The 16,102-nt window shown below is 39.8% G+C and overlaps 1 protein-coding gene across 1 annotated transcript in view; it reads left to right on the top strand.

Moving 5' to 3' along the window:
- WDFY4 (WDFY family member 4) overlaps positions 1-16,102 on the top strand; it is a 149,186-nt gene that overhangs the window by 23,689 nt on the left and 109,395 nt on the right. Inside the window, exons 12-16 of the mRNA XM_069796554.1 lie at positions 2,249-2,865; positions 6,858-6,951; positions 13,341-13,555; positions 14,575-14,678; positions 15,646-15,853. Of these exons, the coding sequence (XP_069652655.1) occupies positions 2,249-2,865; positions 6,858-6,951; positions 13,341-13,555; positions 14,575-14,678; positions 15,646-15,853 (1,238 nt within the window). The remainder of the gene's footprint in view (positions 1-2,248; positions 2,866-6,857; positions 6,952-13,340; positions 13,556-14,574; positions 14,679-15,645; positions 15,854-16,102) is intronic.

Genomic DNA, 16,102 nt, shown 5'->3' on the forward strand with positions numbered 1-16,102 from the left:
ATATGAGAAGAGGTAAAGGAGTAAGATTGGAAGGGGCAGGGTAGGCATGAGATAAACAGCTTGATTCTGATAATTTTCTGAGGTTGAAACTTTGCTGTCCTTAATTTTGTCACCTCTCACATACACTAGTGTCATGGAAAGAGATGTGAGATGATGGAAAGAAGGAATCTTATGAAAGTTTGGAGGAAGGAACTAGAACTATTCATACCCTCTATTGTGTTTATAGAGGGTCTGATCCATAAGCAATGAAGCAGGGGAAAGAATCAGTGTGCTTTGTTTTGGTTTAGATCATAGGCATCAAATTGAAAAGCAGCAGTGTTGTAAGCAGTTTCATTCTACCTTCTCTACCAAGTGTGAACTGAATTCACCTTTCAGCACAATATAGCAGCTGCTTCTGTGATAAAAGAACCATGTTACTTTAGGAAAACAAAAACGTGACAAAGTTTATAGCTTTGATATGAAACAGTAAACTCTAACAATATTTGTGGAAAAGTTGAGTACAGTGTCCAATCTAATATGAAAATAAATGCAGCTGCAGTGTCTAATTTTGACAAATGATAACTGTATTAAAGCATAATGCAAGCAAATGAATTTATTATCTACACCCATTGGGACCGTGATTGTGTTACACAAAAATTCAGATTGATTTGCTAATATATATTTAGCTGTTAAAGCCTAAGCCCAAATGCAATTAGCACTGCCGTATTCCATCGTGGCACGTGGACAATTATGACGAATAACAAATAATGGAATGTGAAATAAATTCTGTTAACATTAACTGGGTTAGGGGGTTTCCAGCAGACATCAGTTTTATAGATTCAAGACAGAGGAATACTAACTCATAGGTGATTAAATTCTAACTGAGTTAGAGCTGGAGGAAATGTAGTTACTGTTGACCTTCTCTGAAATGTGTTAAAGCCATCCTGATAACTTCAACTCTGAGTTATTAAATTCACTCCCTGTTCAGAAGTCTCTGCCTGGTTTGATACATTATCATACAAAATTGAATGACAGTAATAGAGTTCTCCCTCCCCCTCCAGTTCTGGCAACCATTTCTCACAGTCCTAGATCCTGTTACAGGGAGATATATTTATGTTAGAAACTGTTCCTCTTCAGCAGGTTGTGAAGTGAACCTCTTTCATTGGATATCTGTTGGGAAACTTTGTATGTAAAATTAGCCCCTTCCAATGTGAAAAGGTACAGCCTCAAATTTGAAAGGTCCCTGGTGCCTGAAAGAGCATCATATTTACAAAATGAATTGTGCAACATACCAAAAACCTGGGATGGATTACATTCAAATACAGTAGACTGTTTCCTTACAATCTCTTCTTTCTCAGTAATGTTACTTCCACCACTACAACTCTTAATAACTTTTCTAGATTTGTTTTAAAATGGCAAGCTCATAGCATTCAAAATTTACAAGTGGTATAGGTTGGTTTTCACGCATGGTAACATTGTCAAATGGCATTCACTTACAACCTGCTTTAAGCCCATTGAAATTAGAGAAAATCTAATCACTTAATTATCTTGGGATCTGACTCTTTATGGTTTTTTTCCTCCGAAGTGTTGTGCAAACTTTAAAAATGCCTCTGCTGAGAAACGGAATTATTACTGCCTTTATTAATGAGGAGAGCCTGCTGCTTGCAGTGTTCTTTTGGCCATCCTGTGTCACTGCCTTTTTGGAAAGGGTCTGCTCAGTCATATGAGCAAAAGTCCTGTGTGGCTTCTCATGTGTATTCAGGGCTGTAGGAAGACTTGCCTATAGAGAGCTGTGCTGCCTTCTCAGTTACTAAATGAGGTTATTTACAATTGAATCTCTGCTTTTATTTATTTAAGGCAAAGGCAGATTTCTTGAGAGAGTCTGAGGAGACTGGTGAAAGAACAGCCAAAGGTCTGAAACTACCTCTGGCCAGACTGACTAGGATGTGTAATGCAGGAAATTTGATTTCTTCGCTTATTCCTGTGAGCTCTATTCTCTACCTGTCAGGCTGACTGCATGGGTTGCTCCAGAGGGTGCATTCAAATCTTGGTTGTTTGACTCATTGGGTATATGGGGGAAGGGAGGAGGAGAAAAGTTGTGCAGTGGTGACCTTTACTTTGACCAACTTTTTTTTTTTTTTTTTTGGTCAAAGAGTGAAATTTTGGTGAAAGAATTTTGGTACAAACTTGGCATTTTAAAATATTCTGAAGCTTCTTTGTCCCTTGGTTTAAGTGCTTCTTTTGGCTCCTTTCTTCCCGATGTTTGTAGTCACTCCTAAGGATACTGGAGAGTCGCAAGAGCCATTCAGCTTTCAGAACCTGCAGTGGATTCAATGGACTCTTGTCCCTTCTCTCAGATATGGAAGGTGCATTGCAGGACCCTCCATCTGGGCTGTGGACAGCAGTTGGGCAGAATTGCATATTGGAGCTTGTTTTCTACACACTTCAGGGGATATCAGCAGCCCTGCACCTGGACCCTGCCAACAGCTACTTCTTCCAGAGGAATGGTCTCTTTGAAAAGATGGCAGAGGATCTCGGGTCACTTGGATGCTTCTGGACACAAGGGGAATGGCAAATCCCTGTGACCCTTGAGAAGACAAGGACCTTTGCAGAATTCTTGGATGCAGCTTTCTGTTCTTCAGAACCTTTCCCAATGTGGCTAAAGAACTGCATATGGATTCTGAATTTTCTTGATCACATGGTCAAAGGAACCCTCCATCTGAAGAGCTACTTCAAGGAGAGAAAGCCAGAGATGGGAGAGGAAGAGGCATCAAGAGATGATCAGGAGGGACCCCAAGCTCAAGAAGAGCATCCTGCTGTTTTCAAAAGACCAGGCAACAAATTACGTGCCTCTGCCTACAGGCAATGGGGAAACCCTGAAGAGAAGTAAGTCTTTATTTACTACAGGAAATAGAACAGTAAGACTGGTATCTCCATTTTATATGGTAGTAAACTGAGGTAAGGTGTGACATAACCTGCCTAGAACAAACAAATCAGTGTCACAGTCCCAACACCCAGGCCTCCAGACAGCAGAAATCACCTCTTTTTGAAGGTAAATGGTGCTACATATTGGGGCATGTGTTCAGTGGAGCAGAGGGACACACGACTCCAAGAGTTACAGTTTGTGCTGATGGTTCTGACACATGCAATGTGGGAGTAGGAATGGGCTCCAAGGAAAAGGTTGCTGGGACTTGAAGCTTGTCTTTAGTCTCTGCTTGAATCTGCCCCGATCAATTTTGATTTTCTCAATTATGTGGAAAGCTGTTTCCAGTCACCTGGTACCTTAAAAATAAAAACTATTTTAAGTTATTTTAAATGCTCTTCCATGCATGTGTGTCCAGACAGGTGTACAGACACACACACTCTCACTCATTTACTCATACAGCTGAAAGAGAGAAAATTGGAAAAGCAATAATAATGCTGCCTGCCTCGTATAATGAAGGATTATATCAAAATATATATCCTTTGCAGGAAGAAAAGACTACACCAGAAATCAACGTAGCTGTCAGCTGTGAATCAATTATGAATAACTTGCATTTCATAACTTGTGAGATCTTCTGCACCTTCATGTGTCTGTAGCTTGATCTTGAATCTCTCAGTCCTTTTCTCAAAAATGTTTCTGGTTGGAGTTATGCTTAAAAAGGCTAAGTTTATAACTGTGAGATTCCTTCAGCCCTTATTGTAGGTTATTCCACAGTCATCTTCCAGGTTTAAAGACCAAGTCATTAGGTCTGCCACTTGTAGCTAGCAGTCACTGAAGTCAGCAGAACTTTCATTCCCTGAGTACTGAGGCAGGCTGAGTAAGTATTTCTGGTCATATTTGTACTGGTTTGAAGGAACCAGAAAAACCTGCAGTAGATTTCTTTGCTCCTTTGTAGTAACTGAATGAATACAACTTGTGGGGAAATTAATCATATCAGTTGGGATCCATTCAGTTCACAGTGTCTGGTTTGGAACAGTTGGGCTTTGGTTCTGGGATGTGAAGGCACAAAAGGAAGTCAGATTAGCTAGAGGTGGCTGGAGACTGTCCAGGACAAGTGTATGCAAACACAGCAGAGGAACACATTCTGGCAAGCTGTCAATCTTCAGGCCACACTGCCTGTATCCCTTTCCAGCAGTAAATTTTCTGAAAATAAAAATAAGAAATCAAGTTCCAAGAGTTCCTGCAAGCCTGTGGTTCCCCTGATGCATCCTCCTCTTAGCTGTACTCCATGCTCACACTTCCTCCTGCAGAAGGCTTCAGCCTGGGGCTATGCAGCTTGAAAGGAGGAACCTGAGTGCAGTCAGCATAGGTGGCATGTGATGCCCCATCCTGCAAGATGTATTTAACATCCCTGAAGAGGGGGAAAGGAGGTCATCCTATGGGAGCCTGTGACTGAGAGGAAAATCATCATTTTAACTGGAGAATATTCTAGCCCCTTACACTGCCCTGTGGTCAATGATGCTGCAAGCTGCTGGGCCACAGGGCAATTGACCCTTTCATTCCCATCTGAAAAACAGCCCTCTGTGTTCCTGCTCCTGCATTAATGTTTGAAATACTTTCGGTGACAGATGAGGTCTCTGTTTTTCCTTTTGCTCCTGGTGGTTAGAGATACCTTACTGCAAACTGTGTTAACTGAGGCTGATCTGTCTTTGGGAGTGAAGCCCCTCTTCATGTCCACCCTAGCAGAATGGCTGCTGCAGCTGCTGTTACCACAGACTCACTGCGCTATTGGCTTTTCAGGTTCTTTGCAGCATCTTATTTTGTCCCCAAACCCTCTTATTTATCTATTGTTTAAGTAGCAGCCAGTGCAGAGTAGATTTGGGATTCACACCATGATACTGGTAAGGTAGATGGAGTGGAATCATGGGGTTGACTGGATAGCCCTGAGGCAGGAGTGCAAGAGATGGGATATTTGCAGGAGTGAGGAGTTGGTACCAGCTTTTGTACTAAGACAAGCCAGAAAATGAGGCCCTCTTGGAAAACCGCAGAGAAGGCTGGAGACAAGGCTTATATAATATTCTTAGAGGGGAGCAAGTATGCAGTGCTGGCAGGGAAGTTGAGGTGTAGTTCATTGCTGGTCAGGGACTCTGGATTTTTCTTCTTTGTCCTTCCTTGTTAACAGCCCTGAAGACTGCTAAACCTGCCAAGCAGTGCTCAAAAATAAGACAATATCTCCTTATAGTTATGCCAATGTCTTAACTATTTCATGATTTTATTTACTTTTTAAAGGATCACTTTCTATTATTGCCTTCTGATATTCACATTTCGTTAGCTCACATTTTACCTTCACTACATATCATATGGGTTATAAAAAAAATTCTCTGTATGAAAGCAAAATTTTGAGATTCGGAAGTAACCATATTTCTTCAGTGTCTAAGTCTTTAGGAAGACTGCTGCGTGGTTAAGAGAACCAGACACGCTGCCTGACAATGTATTTTTATAGTGCCAGAGATGGGAATTTGAACTGAATTGAAAGTTTGGGAAGTCAGTCCTTGAAAATAGTGGCTTAGGCTAAAAATGAACTTGCTCTGGGGAGCACAGCCACAGCAGGAAAACAGACTGAAATTTCAATCCTATTGATTCTAGTGGGCCTGGATTTTTCTCTTTTAAGGTGGTTAAGGTTTTTGGGGGGAGATGAGAAGAAAGCATATTTTTAGTATGTACTTTTTTCTTGTTCGACATTGAAAAACTCGCCCACATTCATGTCAAGTACAGGTGTGTGTGTCGAAACTGGGGGCACTGCTGCAGTAAGTATTTATACCACATCTGATTTTGAATCATTACACAGAAAATATTGCAAATGAACAATTTCTTTGAGTCTTTCTTGAGGGTGCAGTAAGAATTATTTGTCACTGTGTGGCAGTGTGCTACACATTACTGGCTGCTCTGATGTATCAAATGAGTCTTTTTGGAAGTGGCTAACATGTTACTACAGCCTTTTTACCCTCCTTTAGGTCCCTTGTAAAGGCTTTTTTAATGCTCACTCTTTTACTTGTACCCTTTGTTTTATACAGTCCATAAAGCATATTGTGCTTTTTTTTTTTTTTTTTTTTTTTTTTTTCAGTCTAATTATGGCTGTTAGATGTTGCCTTTTCTTTTCTCATGAGATCTATTTGGGACAGATGTTTCTGGCAGTGCACATCACAACTCTGGTTCAGAGGTGCACCCAGAAATGCTGATGATACTCTGAGCATGACAAGCCTGCAGTGCCTAAACTAGAGTTACTGCTATGCTGTGTCTTCATCTTTGAGATATATCTGACCTCTAGCCTGCATCATGGCATAAGCAGGTCTTCTCTGTGGTAACTCTGATGCCACAGTTCATTTCTGTGCCTGAATGTACAAAGGTGATACATGGCAAAAATGAAAACTGGTGGGGAAGCACACACATTTAACTTTTTTTTTTACTAGTTTAAGTAGATTCTGGTGTTGGAAGGGAAGGGTGGCATAATGATTTCATCAAGATTGTCTCATCTTTAATATTGCTATTATGGTTTTAAAGTATGCCAGTTATAATAGGACCAAAGTTACTGCTTGAAAATAGAAAATGTAACACTAGTTCTGGGCTGATTCATCAGAGAGGTCCCTCTGGTTGTCTGTTCTCTCTGTACTGCAAGTACCTTCAAAGGCAAAGGTAGTTTAAAGAGGCTGCTGCACATCTTTGAATGTGCAGGTGCCTGAGTTGTGAGCTCATGAGCAGGTTATGTCCTGTCTTTGTTACTCAAAGGAGGCTACCAGCTGTTCCAGGTCATCTGTATTGTTTGCTTAGTTCCAAAGGCTGAGCTTATTACTGCTAAGAGGATTTAATGCTGTACTCTGCTGGAATATTGTTGGACCCTCTTTGCTGATCTTAATGATAATTATGACAGTAAGTCTTATGCGTCTTTGTCCTGCAGGTGGGAAATGGGCGACTGCGCCATTGTAAATCCAGGTGCTGTCTGTGTTATGGTGAGGTTGCTGCCAAAGCTGTACAAAAAGGGACACTCTCAGGTGAGTCTGAATGTATCAAAGTGCCGTCTAAACAATGTCTGCTACTTTTCTGTAGCTTCATTTCCAAGAATTGCTTACTCTTTGCAGATGTGGAAGTACTGAAATTTACCTAGAACACTGGCAAGAGGAACAGTGCAAATTTCACTGAGTCAACAGATATAAGAACAATAAAGGCTCTTGGCTATCAGTTTGACTAAGTGTTTCTATACCTATCTGATGCAGTGCATGGGTCTTGGTCCCAGAATACTTACTGCAAAGGCACAAGTGTAGAGGTCCCTTGAAAATTGTTTAAAATATTGCTAACGGACCTAGCAACCAGAACAGTCTGGCTTTTTAGGCCTAACAGTCCATAAACTTTCAATGAAACTTAGAATCTGCTTTGCTTTGTCAAACCTTCTATGCACACGCCCAATCTGAACAAGCATATTGCCTATATTGTACCTGCTATCTGGTCTAAAATACTTGAATACAGTTAAAGTACATACGGAGGGATTGAAATAAAACCAGATTGTTCATTCAGAGCTATGGAAGGTGGGAGTGCAACTAACTGCTGGCACATCCCAACTCTGTGTAGTGGAACCAAGCCATCAGCTAGTGAAATTTTAACTACAGTAATTAATTTCTGAAAAACAAGTAGAACAGTTAATTGGATGAGAGAGAGTGTCATCAAGAAATTTATCAGAGCTGGCTCTAGGGCTGAGCTCTATGAGAGAGAAAGTCTCTCAGACCCTCAGTAGATGGCAGTGTTCTTAAAAATATGAAGGACTAGAGCACAAATTCCAGCAATTTCAGTTATGTATTTAAGTGTGTCCATCTTTTCTTCCCTTTTCACTCATTTTTTCTTAGTCAACAAGAAATTATTAATGATAGTGTTTGCTGTTGTGAATAGGATTGCCTCAGGTAAAATGGGACCGCAGTTGTGTGGGGTCCTACATAGTCAGACTCTAGCTAGAAGTTAAAACATGTCCTGAAGAATTTTTCATCAAATGACCCACAAAAAGGATAGAGGAAAAATAGGATTCTTCTGGCTAATTCTATGTAAAAGTGGGTGAGAGAATGAGTGGAACCTCGTGTCCCATAGCTTGGGCAGCTCACTGATGCTGCCAGGTAGTGACACAAAAGGCTGGACTTTAGTACCTTTAATCATAACATATACCATGACATGAACCCTTGTGCAATGAGATGCTACTTGGAACATGGGAGTCGGGCAAGATCTGTTGCAAAAGGTGGACCTCAATGGCTAGTGAAGGGGAGCTACTTGGTAGAAGGATAATAACTGAGGGAACTTCTCTTTGAATAGATCTATTCTGTCCCAAACAGGGTATTATTCTTTCTTTTAGTGCAACAGTGTTTGACAGCTATATAAGAGATGAAATAATTTCTTTGTGGGTGGAACTCTTTTACTGCAGACTTTCATTCAAAAATCTGAAGGGCCTTCTTGCTCTGAGTGTGGGTCAAATCATACATTTTTCAGGAGCAATGGTGAAGCACAGACAGTAACTCACCTCTTTCTGCTTGTTTTAGTGCTGTGACAGATCTTTTAGGCCAAGGTGTTCAGGACTAATCTGGAAAAAACTTCAGAATCAGTCTAAGTCATGTGCAATCCTTTGTTTTCACAGAAATGGCAATGAGAAAGCAGTGCTTTTACAGAAACATTAATGGAACTCAATAAAATTAATGTACTTTGATTCTGATCCTCAGAAATAATATCCATTTCCTGCCAAATTTGCAGCTTCTCAGTGACCTTTGTCGGACCCAAGCAGTGATGGGCTGAAGAAATGTTGAGCCTGTCAGCATAGAAAAAACAGCAGCAGACGGTAAAACAGGTGGTCTTGCACTTCAGCCATTTCTTCTGACTGTCTAGAATGACAATTAAAAGCTGAGGAGAATAGATTTGTGGTTGTATATTACTGCTATTCCTAGGTATGATCAAAAATAATTTGAATGTCATATGGGGATGAAAATTTGCTTAAAAGCCTTAACTCCCCCCTCCCCAAGAGACAGTCTTTGAGTCAGTAAACTGTATGTAGAGGATATTGCTCATGTTCATGCCTCGGACTGGTACTAAGCCAGTTCCCATCAGACGGCAAACAGTTTGACCAAATACAAGGTGGATTTTTTTTTTTATTAATATGCTGCCTATTCAGTGATGAAAGATAGCACTGTCACATGTTTCAAAAACAGTAAACTGAGACAGGTTAACATCTATTTTAGATATGTGGCTCAGGATATTGACAGGGTTTTCTTCTACCTTAAAAAGAAAGAAGTTTCCCCTCAGACATATATCATCCTTATCTGGCATTTTAGAACTGTGGCTTTTAAGAGTCCAGAGTGTCATGCCAGATCTTTCCCCTTTGTGATGTCAGATAAGGAGATCTCCTAGATCAGACAAGGCTAGGAAAGGGAAAGAAAACGACTTTTGAGAAGAAAATTAAAGCATGTTTGAGTTCTGTGTCATCATCCTGGCAGGTTTCTTGTGAGTATGGATAAAAAAAATCCTCACATGATTCATTGTGTAAATCATCTATACTTATGTTAAATAATATTATTGCTTCCACAGCTGGATTTGTTCTTTCTGTTCTTATCCATGTCTCTCCTATGATGAACTGCTGTCATCTTCACTGTTGTAAAACTAAAACATTGTGCATCGATAAGGACTTTGCACCTTTTTAAACACCTTTATCCCTGGTTTAAATTTAGCCTGAACTAGTTGTTCTCACTGTAGATGTTAACAGCATAACACTTTCCAAGTATATGTACTTCTTAAAAATGTAAATTCTTTCCAAACTGAAAAGGTCTCTGACATAGTTAGACATGGCCCACAGAAGACTGTGTGACATTTGAGATTTGTCTGTCTTTAGACTTATGTTACTGTTATCACTGCTAATGTAACTGTTAATATCACAGTGAATTCCTAAATTACTGCACTGCATTTTCTGCACAAGGAAATTCTTTGGGTATTTGGCTAGAGCTTCATTTCCCTTTGGGTTGTGCAGCCAAGGCTTTGAGAGAAGGGAGAGGAGAATGGACTAGAACTCTGGTAGGAAGGAGGCTAGCGACACCTTGGCTGTGGGTCCTCCAGCCTGTGCTGGTAGCTGAAGTTCAGCTCCTTCCCCTGAGCACTTTCCTGCAGGCTTTGCTCCAGCCTTGTCCCCTGGGGGATTTTTCTTCGCTAAGCCTGATTACAGCACAACTTTTTTTTTTAAAGAAAATGAACAGCCTGTCTGCATGTTCTTTTCCAAGGTTATTTTTAGGCTTTTAGTAAGAAGTTTGCTTGTTCATTGATCAACCAACTTCTGAAGCTTTCACTGTTTATACAGACCAAGTAATTTTCTTCCTGTTTGTCCAACCCCACAACCTGCCCTTTTATTTGTCCTGTTTCTCTTGCTATTCACTTTCTCCTATAAAAGCAGTCAGTGTCTCTAAAGTTGCACTAAAATATTGGTAATGTACCCTGGATTGAAGGGATAGGAACTCTGCCAAGAATCCTTGGCTAACTATACTGAAGATCATTTTCTATTTTGTCTTGTTTTTTGTGCAATCGTATCATTTATAAGGTGGCACACAGAGACAGCTTTGCCTTCCTCTCAGGTGTCCGATGAACATCATATTACAGCACTGCACAGTAGCTTAGAAAAATGAGGAGACACTGCATTTGGCTAATACTGTGTGTGCGTGCGGGAAATACTGCAACTAATGTGATCTGGTGACCAAGAGGTCTGTCAGACCACCAGAATTAACAAAAGGATTCTTAAAATTACAAAGAGGTTTTGTTGCCTGGCTTCAAATGGTCAAGACTTACTAGTGTAATTTCTTTAGAAGGCAATAGTAACCCTGGTATTCATATGAGGAAAGCTCTGTAGCTTCTCTTATGCACATGGTATACCAAAGGGAGATATGAAAAGCCTGATGGATATGATATAATTTTTGTGGGGCATTTAAATAGGCCCTATCTAGCTCCATGTTTTTGGAAAAGTACAAACAGTTCACACAGTTCATAGAGCTTTTTTTCCCTGTCCACTTGCAAGGAGCGCATGAACCCAGGTTATTCTGTAACTTTGTAAAACCCAGTTATACATACTGTCAACAAAGGAAGTTTTGCTTGTTGAGGTCTGTGGGTGAATTTAATCAGCAAAATATTGTGGTAGAATGGGAATGTGCTTGCAGCTGGGAACTGTGCATCAGGAATTTGAGCTGTGATATATTTATGAATTATTTAATTTTGGTAACATCTTAAGGGAAAAAAAATGCACAGATGATTTTCAGAAGTGACTCAAACTTTCTATAGACAATGGGTTCTAAACTGATGGATGTCTAAGTTTTCTGTTGAAGGCATGATTTAAAATCCTGGGTCACTTGGAACTTTTTGAAAGTGCTACTTTTGATGCCTTGATTTCTTCATTAGTAAAACTAAATCTCTATCTTATGTTAAGAAGTTAATTCTAATTTTCTATGAAGGGCTGCTAGCTTTTCAAGTGAGAGGAGCTTTGAGATTGAAAAGTAAGTTTGCTTTTTGCAATTGCAGACAGAATTATTGCTGTATCATTCTTAAATCTGAAGAAATCACATCCCTTTGAAGTGAACCCACACTGCCAAAGGTTCAAAGTTCTTGCTCATCTGGAACATAGCATAATAATTTTGGAGATGAATAACAGTGAATTAAATTCAGCTACCAAGTTTTGAAACTGTGGGCTCTTAGGAGCAAGAATCTGGGAACTACTTAAGCAGATTGGACAAATTGTAAGGTGACATTTCGCCCTTAAGACTCTAATCTGAGGCAGAGCTGTGAGCCCAACTGCGTTCTAACTTGCACCTTCAATATCCTGATTCATGGTGCAAGTAGTGTGCGTTAGGAAAATCAATCCACGCATATAGAAACACACAGCCTGGTTTCCTGGCCACCATTAATATTACCACTAAAATCTCATTTTACTGGAACCAAGATCCATGAAAACAGCACATTTTATTCAAAACAAGGCAATACTGGTATTGACAAAAATGCTAAGCTAATGAAAACAATCAATTTTTTTGTATGCCATTATGCTTTTATTGGATTCATTTTGTTTCACTTAGTCAAGACCTGTGTCCTTCTCTGTTTTCTCATGGTTTTATACATCTAAATACTTTCCTGCATCCAGTCAAAAATGGACTAAAATAGTAATAAAAAGATACAAAAAGTTATAAGCAAAGCTTTGATACACTGTAGCAATAAGTGCCTCTCTGAAGAATAATGTACTTTGGTGGATGAGTTCTATATGTAATGAGATGCACAGTGAAACTTGTGTCACTGGGAATGAACAGTCATTCAGAAAAAAGAACATGTTATTCAAAGAACTCGCCCTTCAGATATCAAAAATAGTAGTTGAGTTTACAAAAACAACATGTAAGTTGCATTGGATGTGCTAGTATTATTGTCTAAGTGTTGCAGTTGGGGCTTTTGGTTGCTGAGCACTTTGAAAACAAATTGCTTGTTGGCTTTGAAATTGTCCTGTACTGGTTTTGTTTAGTCTGGATGCAAAAGAGCTGAATTCCTCTTTACTCTTAATGAGCTAGCTTATTCTGAATCTAGTGAAGTTGCTTCTCATTCATGTTATAAAATCATATCCCAATGTCCTAATCTTCAAGTCTGTTCTTTTCTTTAAAAGTTTGCATAGATATTTCCTACAAGAATGTATGAGAAAGCCAAAGAGCTCTTGGGGGTAGAGAACACTTTATCTTTGTAAGATTAGTGTTTAAATATATGATGCACAGTTTTTGTGTGAAATCTAGTTAGGTCAATGGGGTAGGCTCCATTCCTAATTGGAAACAAATTGCTCTAAAGATAACTTATGAGAATTGAGATACTTCTTTAAGACCATTAAGAAGCAATAAAGTAAAGCTTCAACTCAGCAAAACATGTAGAGAAGTGTTTAAAATTAAGTAACTCTTTCATGATATTGCTAGATACAGTTTTGTTTAAGAACAGTGCTTTTAGAAGAGTAGAACCTGTCAGTATGACTCTGCATGTGCTTAATGTTACATATATTCTGAGTTACTGTGTTGGTCCTGAAGCTTATGCCTAATAACCTGCCTTTGGTGGTGGTCCCTTCTTTTGAATGACAGTGATTGCTCTCTTCCTTCAGTACCATAGTGCTGTGACAGGAAGGCTCAACTGTGGATGGCTGAGCACCTACTCAGGTGGATATATGCATACTGTTCAAGTGCAGAGCTTTATAGAACAGCCATGCAGTTGCACTTGAGCCTCTGGCCTTAGACGCTTCTTCTTTTCTGGGCCAGGTTTTTACATCCAGAGATTTGACAACTGGGGTGGGGAGGGGCTGGGGGGGGAATCAGTCACCATGTACTGTTTTAGTTCCAGCACACTGACTTCAGTTCTGTGTCCATTTCAGCTTTCACAGGAAATCCAATGTGCTGTGGTCGATCATATTCAGTTCCTGGTGAAGTCAGAGAAGAGTCGCCAGGTGATGTGCGGATCTGGTTTGCTGAGTACTGTCATAACTTCCTGTCAGGATGCCTTCTGCAATAAGAGCCATCCACTGCATCTGCCCCTCACTAGAGTGTTTGAGAAGCTTGCATCACAGGCTATTGAGCCAGATGTGTTAAGGTATCGGATTCTATCTAATGGAACCAATTTGCTTTAGTGGTGCAAATTTTTTGCAAAGTTCGTGTAATAATTGGATATTTCATGTAGTGCTCTAATTCAGCAAGACTCAGCCTTTTGTTTCAAGTCTCATTTAATACTACTTACATATTGATCACAGAATATATGTTTAAATGACTTACTGAAGATGGTATGAGTCTGTAGTGTTCTGCTGCATCATCTCTGCAGGGGTTGTAAAGCCATTTATGAATGGTAACTAATTAAGTAGTTGCAAAACAACTAGGGTTATTCTCTCCTGGTATTCATATGGAGAAGCTGTTTCCTGAAGAGCAAAAGTGACTTTCTCTTAGCTTGGATCCATGTCAATTATAAATGCAGAAATAAAAAGTGTAGTCTTGTTTCTCAGTCTCTGTTGTTTCTACTTTGAAAATGTACTTTCTTCTTTAATGCTAGCAAATGCTAGGCATGAGAGTACCTAATAGAGATCAGAGGGCAGATGAAGTTGGATATGCAGTGGACGACTGGATTTCTTTTACTCAAAAATTGAACAGAATTCTTAAAAAAAAAAAAACCTCCAAAACCAAAACAAACAAATAAAAACCAAAAAAACCCAAAAAACCCCAAACCAAAATGAAAACAAAGAACCAAAACCCAACAACAACACCCCCCCCAAACCCCCATAGATTTTTTTTTCTGAAAAATTAGTAGTATTCAAAAGTATTGCTGAAGAAAAGAAATGTTTGATTTTTTTTTTTCAATAGGAAAACCTTGAAAGGGGAAGTGTAAAGCAAAACAAATATTTGTGATGATATAATAGGAAACATTCTTCTGTTTTATTTGGGATGTCTTTAAAATTTGGTCTTCAATAAGAAAGTTGGTCTCCATAGGGCTGAGCTGTATTTGAATGGTTGCTATGACTCCAAATTGTCTGGCTTTATTGTTTTCCCTTTTTCAGTTGTTTTCTTCTTCTTCTTTTTTTTTTTTTTTTTTTTTTCTTTTTTTTTTTTTTTTTTTCATATGAGGCAATTTCTTTGGTTGGGAGGTGCTCCACCACTACCTTCCAGGCCCAGCACAAACAAGACTGAGGTCCTTTCATGTCAGGGGAGTGATTCAGCTTGGAATGAAGGTAAGCACACAATGAACAGTCTGTTGCTGATACAGTGGCTGGGTTATAGATGTCTCTGTAATGACAGGAAGCTGCTGTTGGAGTAGGTTGCTCCAAGACAGGCACAGTGAAGGTGGAGTATGCCTGGATGTTTTAGACTGGGTATTGCCCAGGTTGGGTGGTACTTGACCAACAGTGATCTAATGACCAGCAGAGATCAAATTATAATACATGTGCTGAAGCCAGATGCTGATATAGACTCAGACTTTGCTGGATCAGACATGGAAGTGGTCTATATAAATGCTAATCATATTCCACAAACCAAGGGGAGTGTCTCCTGGGTTTGCAGCATGTTTTCTCTGTGGTTTATATCTAGAAATAGAATAAAGATGTGAATAAGGAACACAGCTTTTTGTAATCCCTAGGATACCCTAGTAGTCTGCCTTGCTTATACAGGCCATTTTCCATCCAAGTCCTTTCTCTGTTCTAAGATATTTTGCAGGTGAAATGCTACAGTAGTAGTATTTGGTGCTTAAACTGTTCTCATGTCTATGAGACACCTGATACAGCACGGTACAAATTTGGGTCTTATGTTCTTTGCAGTCATTCTTCAGATCCTCTCCCACATGTTGGTTGTAACTATTCTGTTATGGCAGAATTGAATGGTCTGTGTATAAGAAAAATGGCACCAATGAGTCAGGAATCTTTTTTACTAGAGGTGAAATCTGGAGCTGCCTGAAGATGTGTCGGGAGGAAATATGGCTATCACTTCTGCAAGCTCATCTCTCCTGCCAGCATCCCATTTTGAAATTCCTTCAGTGCAATATTTTTGTGTATTGCTGAGGATTTCTGCAGGCTGCTGAGGATGTGTTATTTGAAGAGCATGCAGCGCTGTTCTTAGCAGTGATGAATTGAACATGGGCAAAACCTGTGACTGAAAAAAGTATTGCAGGCACTGATCTGGTTAGGCATTATGTTGATCTTGTAGGTTCAGAAGAGGACATGGTGGACAATAAAACTGATCCTCAGACAGTTGTGCCTGTCAGCAGCTCTCCTTGGGTGTCTAAGGGATCTGCATTGGCACTCCAGACTGCAATGAGTCTCATTTCCATGACGTCACCTCGAAACTTCCAGCTCCGCAGCAATGCTTTGGCTCCATCGTTTGTGGAGTTTGACATGTCCATGGAAGGATACGGGTATTGATGCTGCTGCTTTTCTCTTTAGCTGCTCCGCAGTCTCGAAGCCCTTATTCTGGACACGGCAACTAATCACTTCTCTCTCCAACTTAGTCAGTCCTTGTGCCCTGTTGCTGCCTTCCTTCCAACAATGTTGCCAACCTATTTTGTTATTGTCTTCTTGCTGATAGCCTAGGGTCTGCCTTGCTACCATGTTTCTGCTGTATTAAGCCACTGCTGACCTTCAGGGATGATTTTATGTTTCTGATG

This window comes from Haliaeetus albicilla, chromosome 11 (genome assembly GCF_947461875.1).
Source record: "Haliaeetus albicilla chromosome 11, bHalAlb1.1, whole genome shotgun sequence".
Classification (NCBI taxonomy): Eukaryota; Metazoa; Chordata; class Aves; order Accipitriformes; family Accipitridae; genus Haliaeetus; species Haliaeetus albicilla.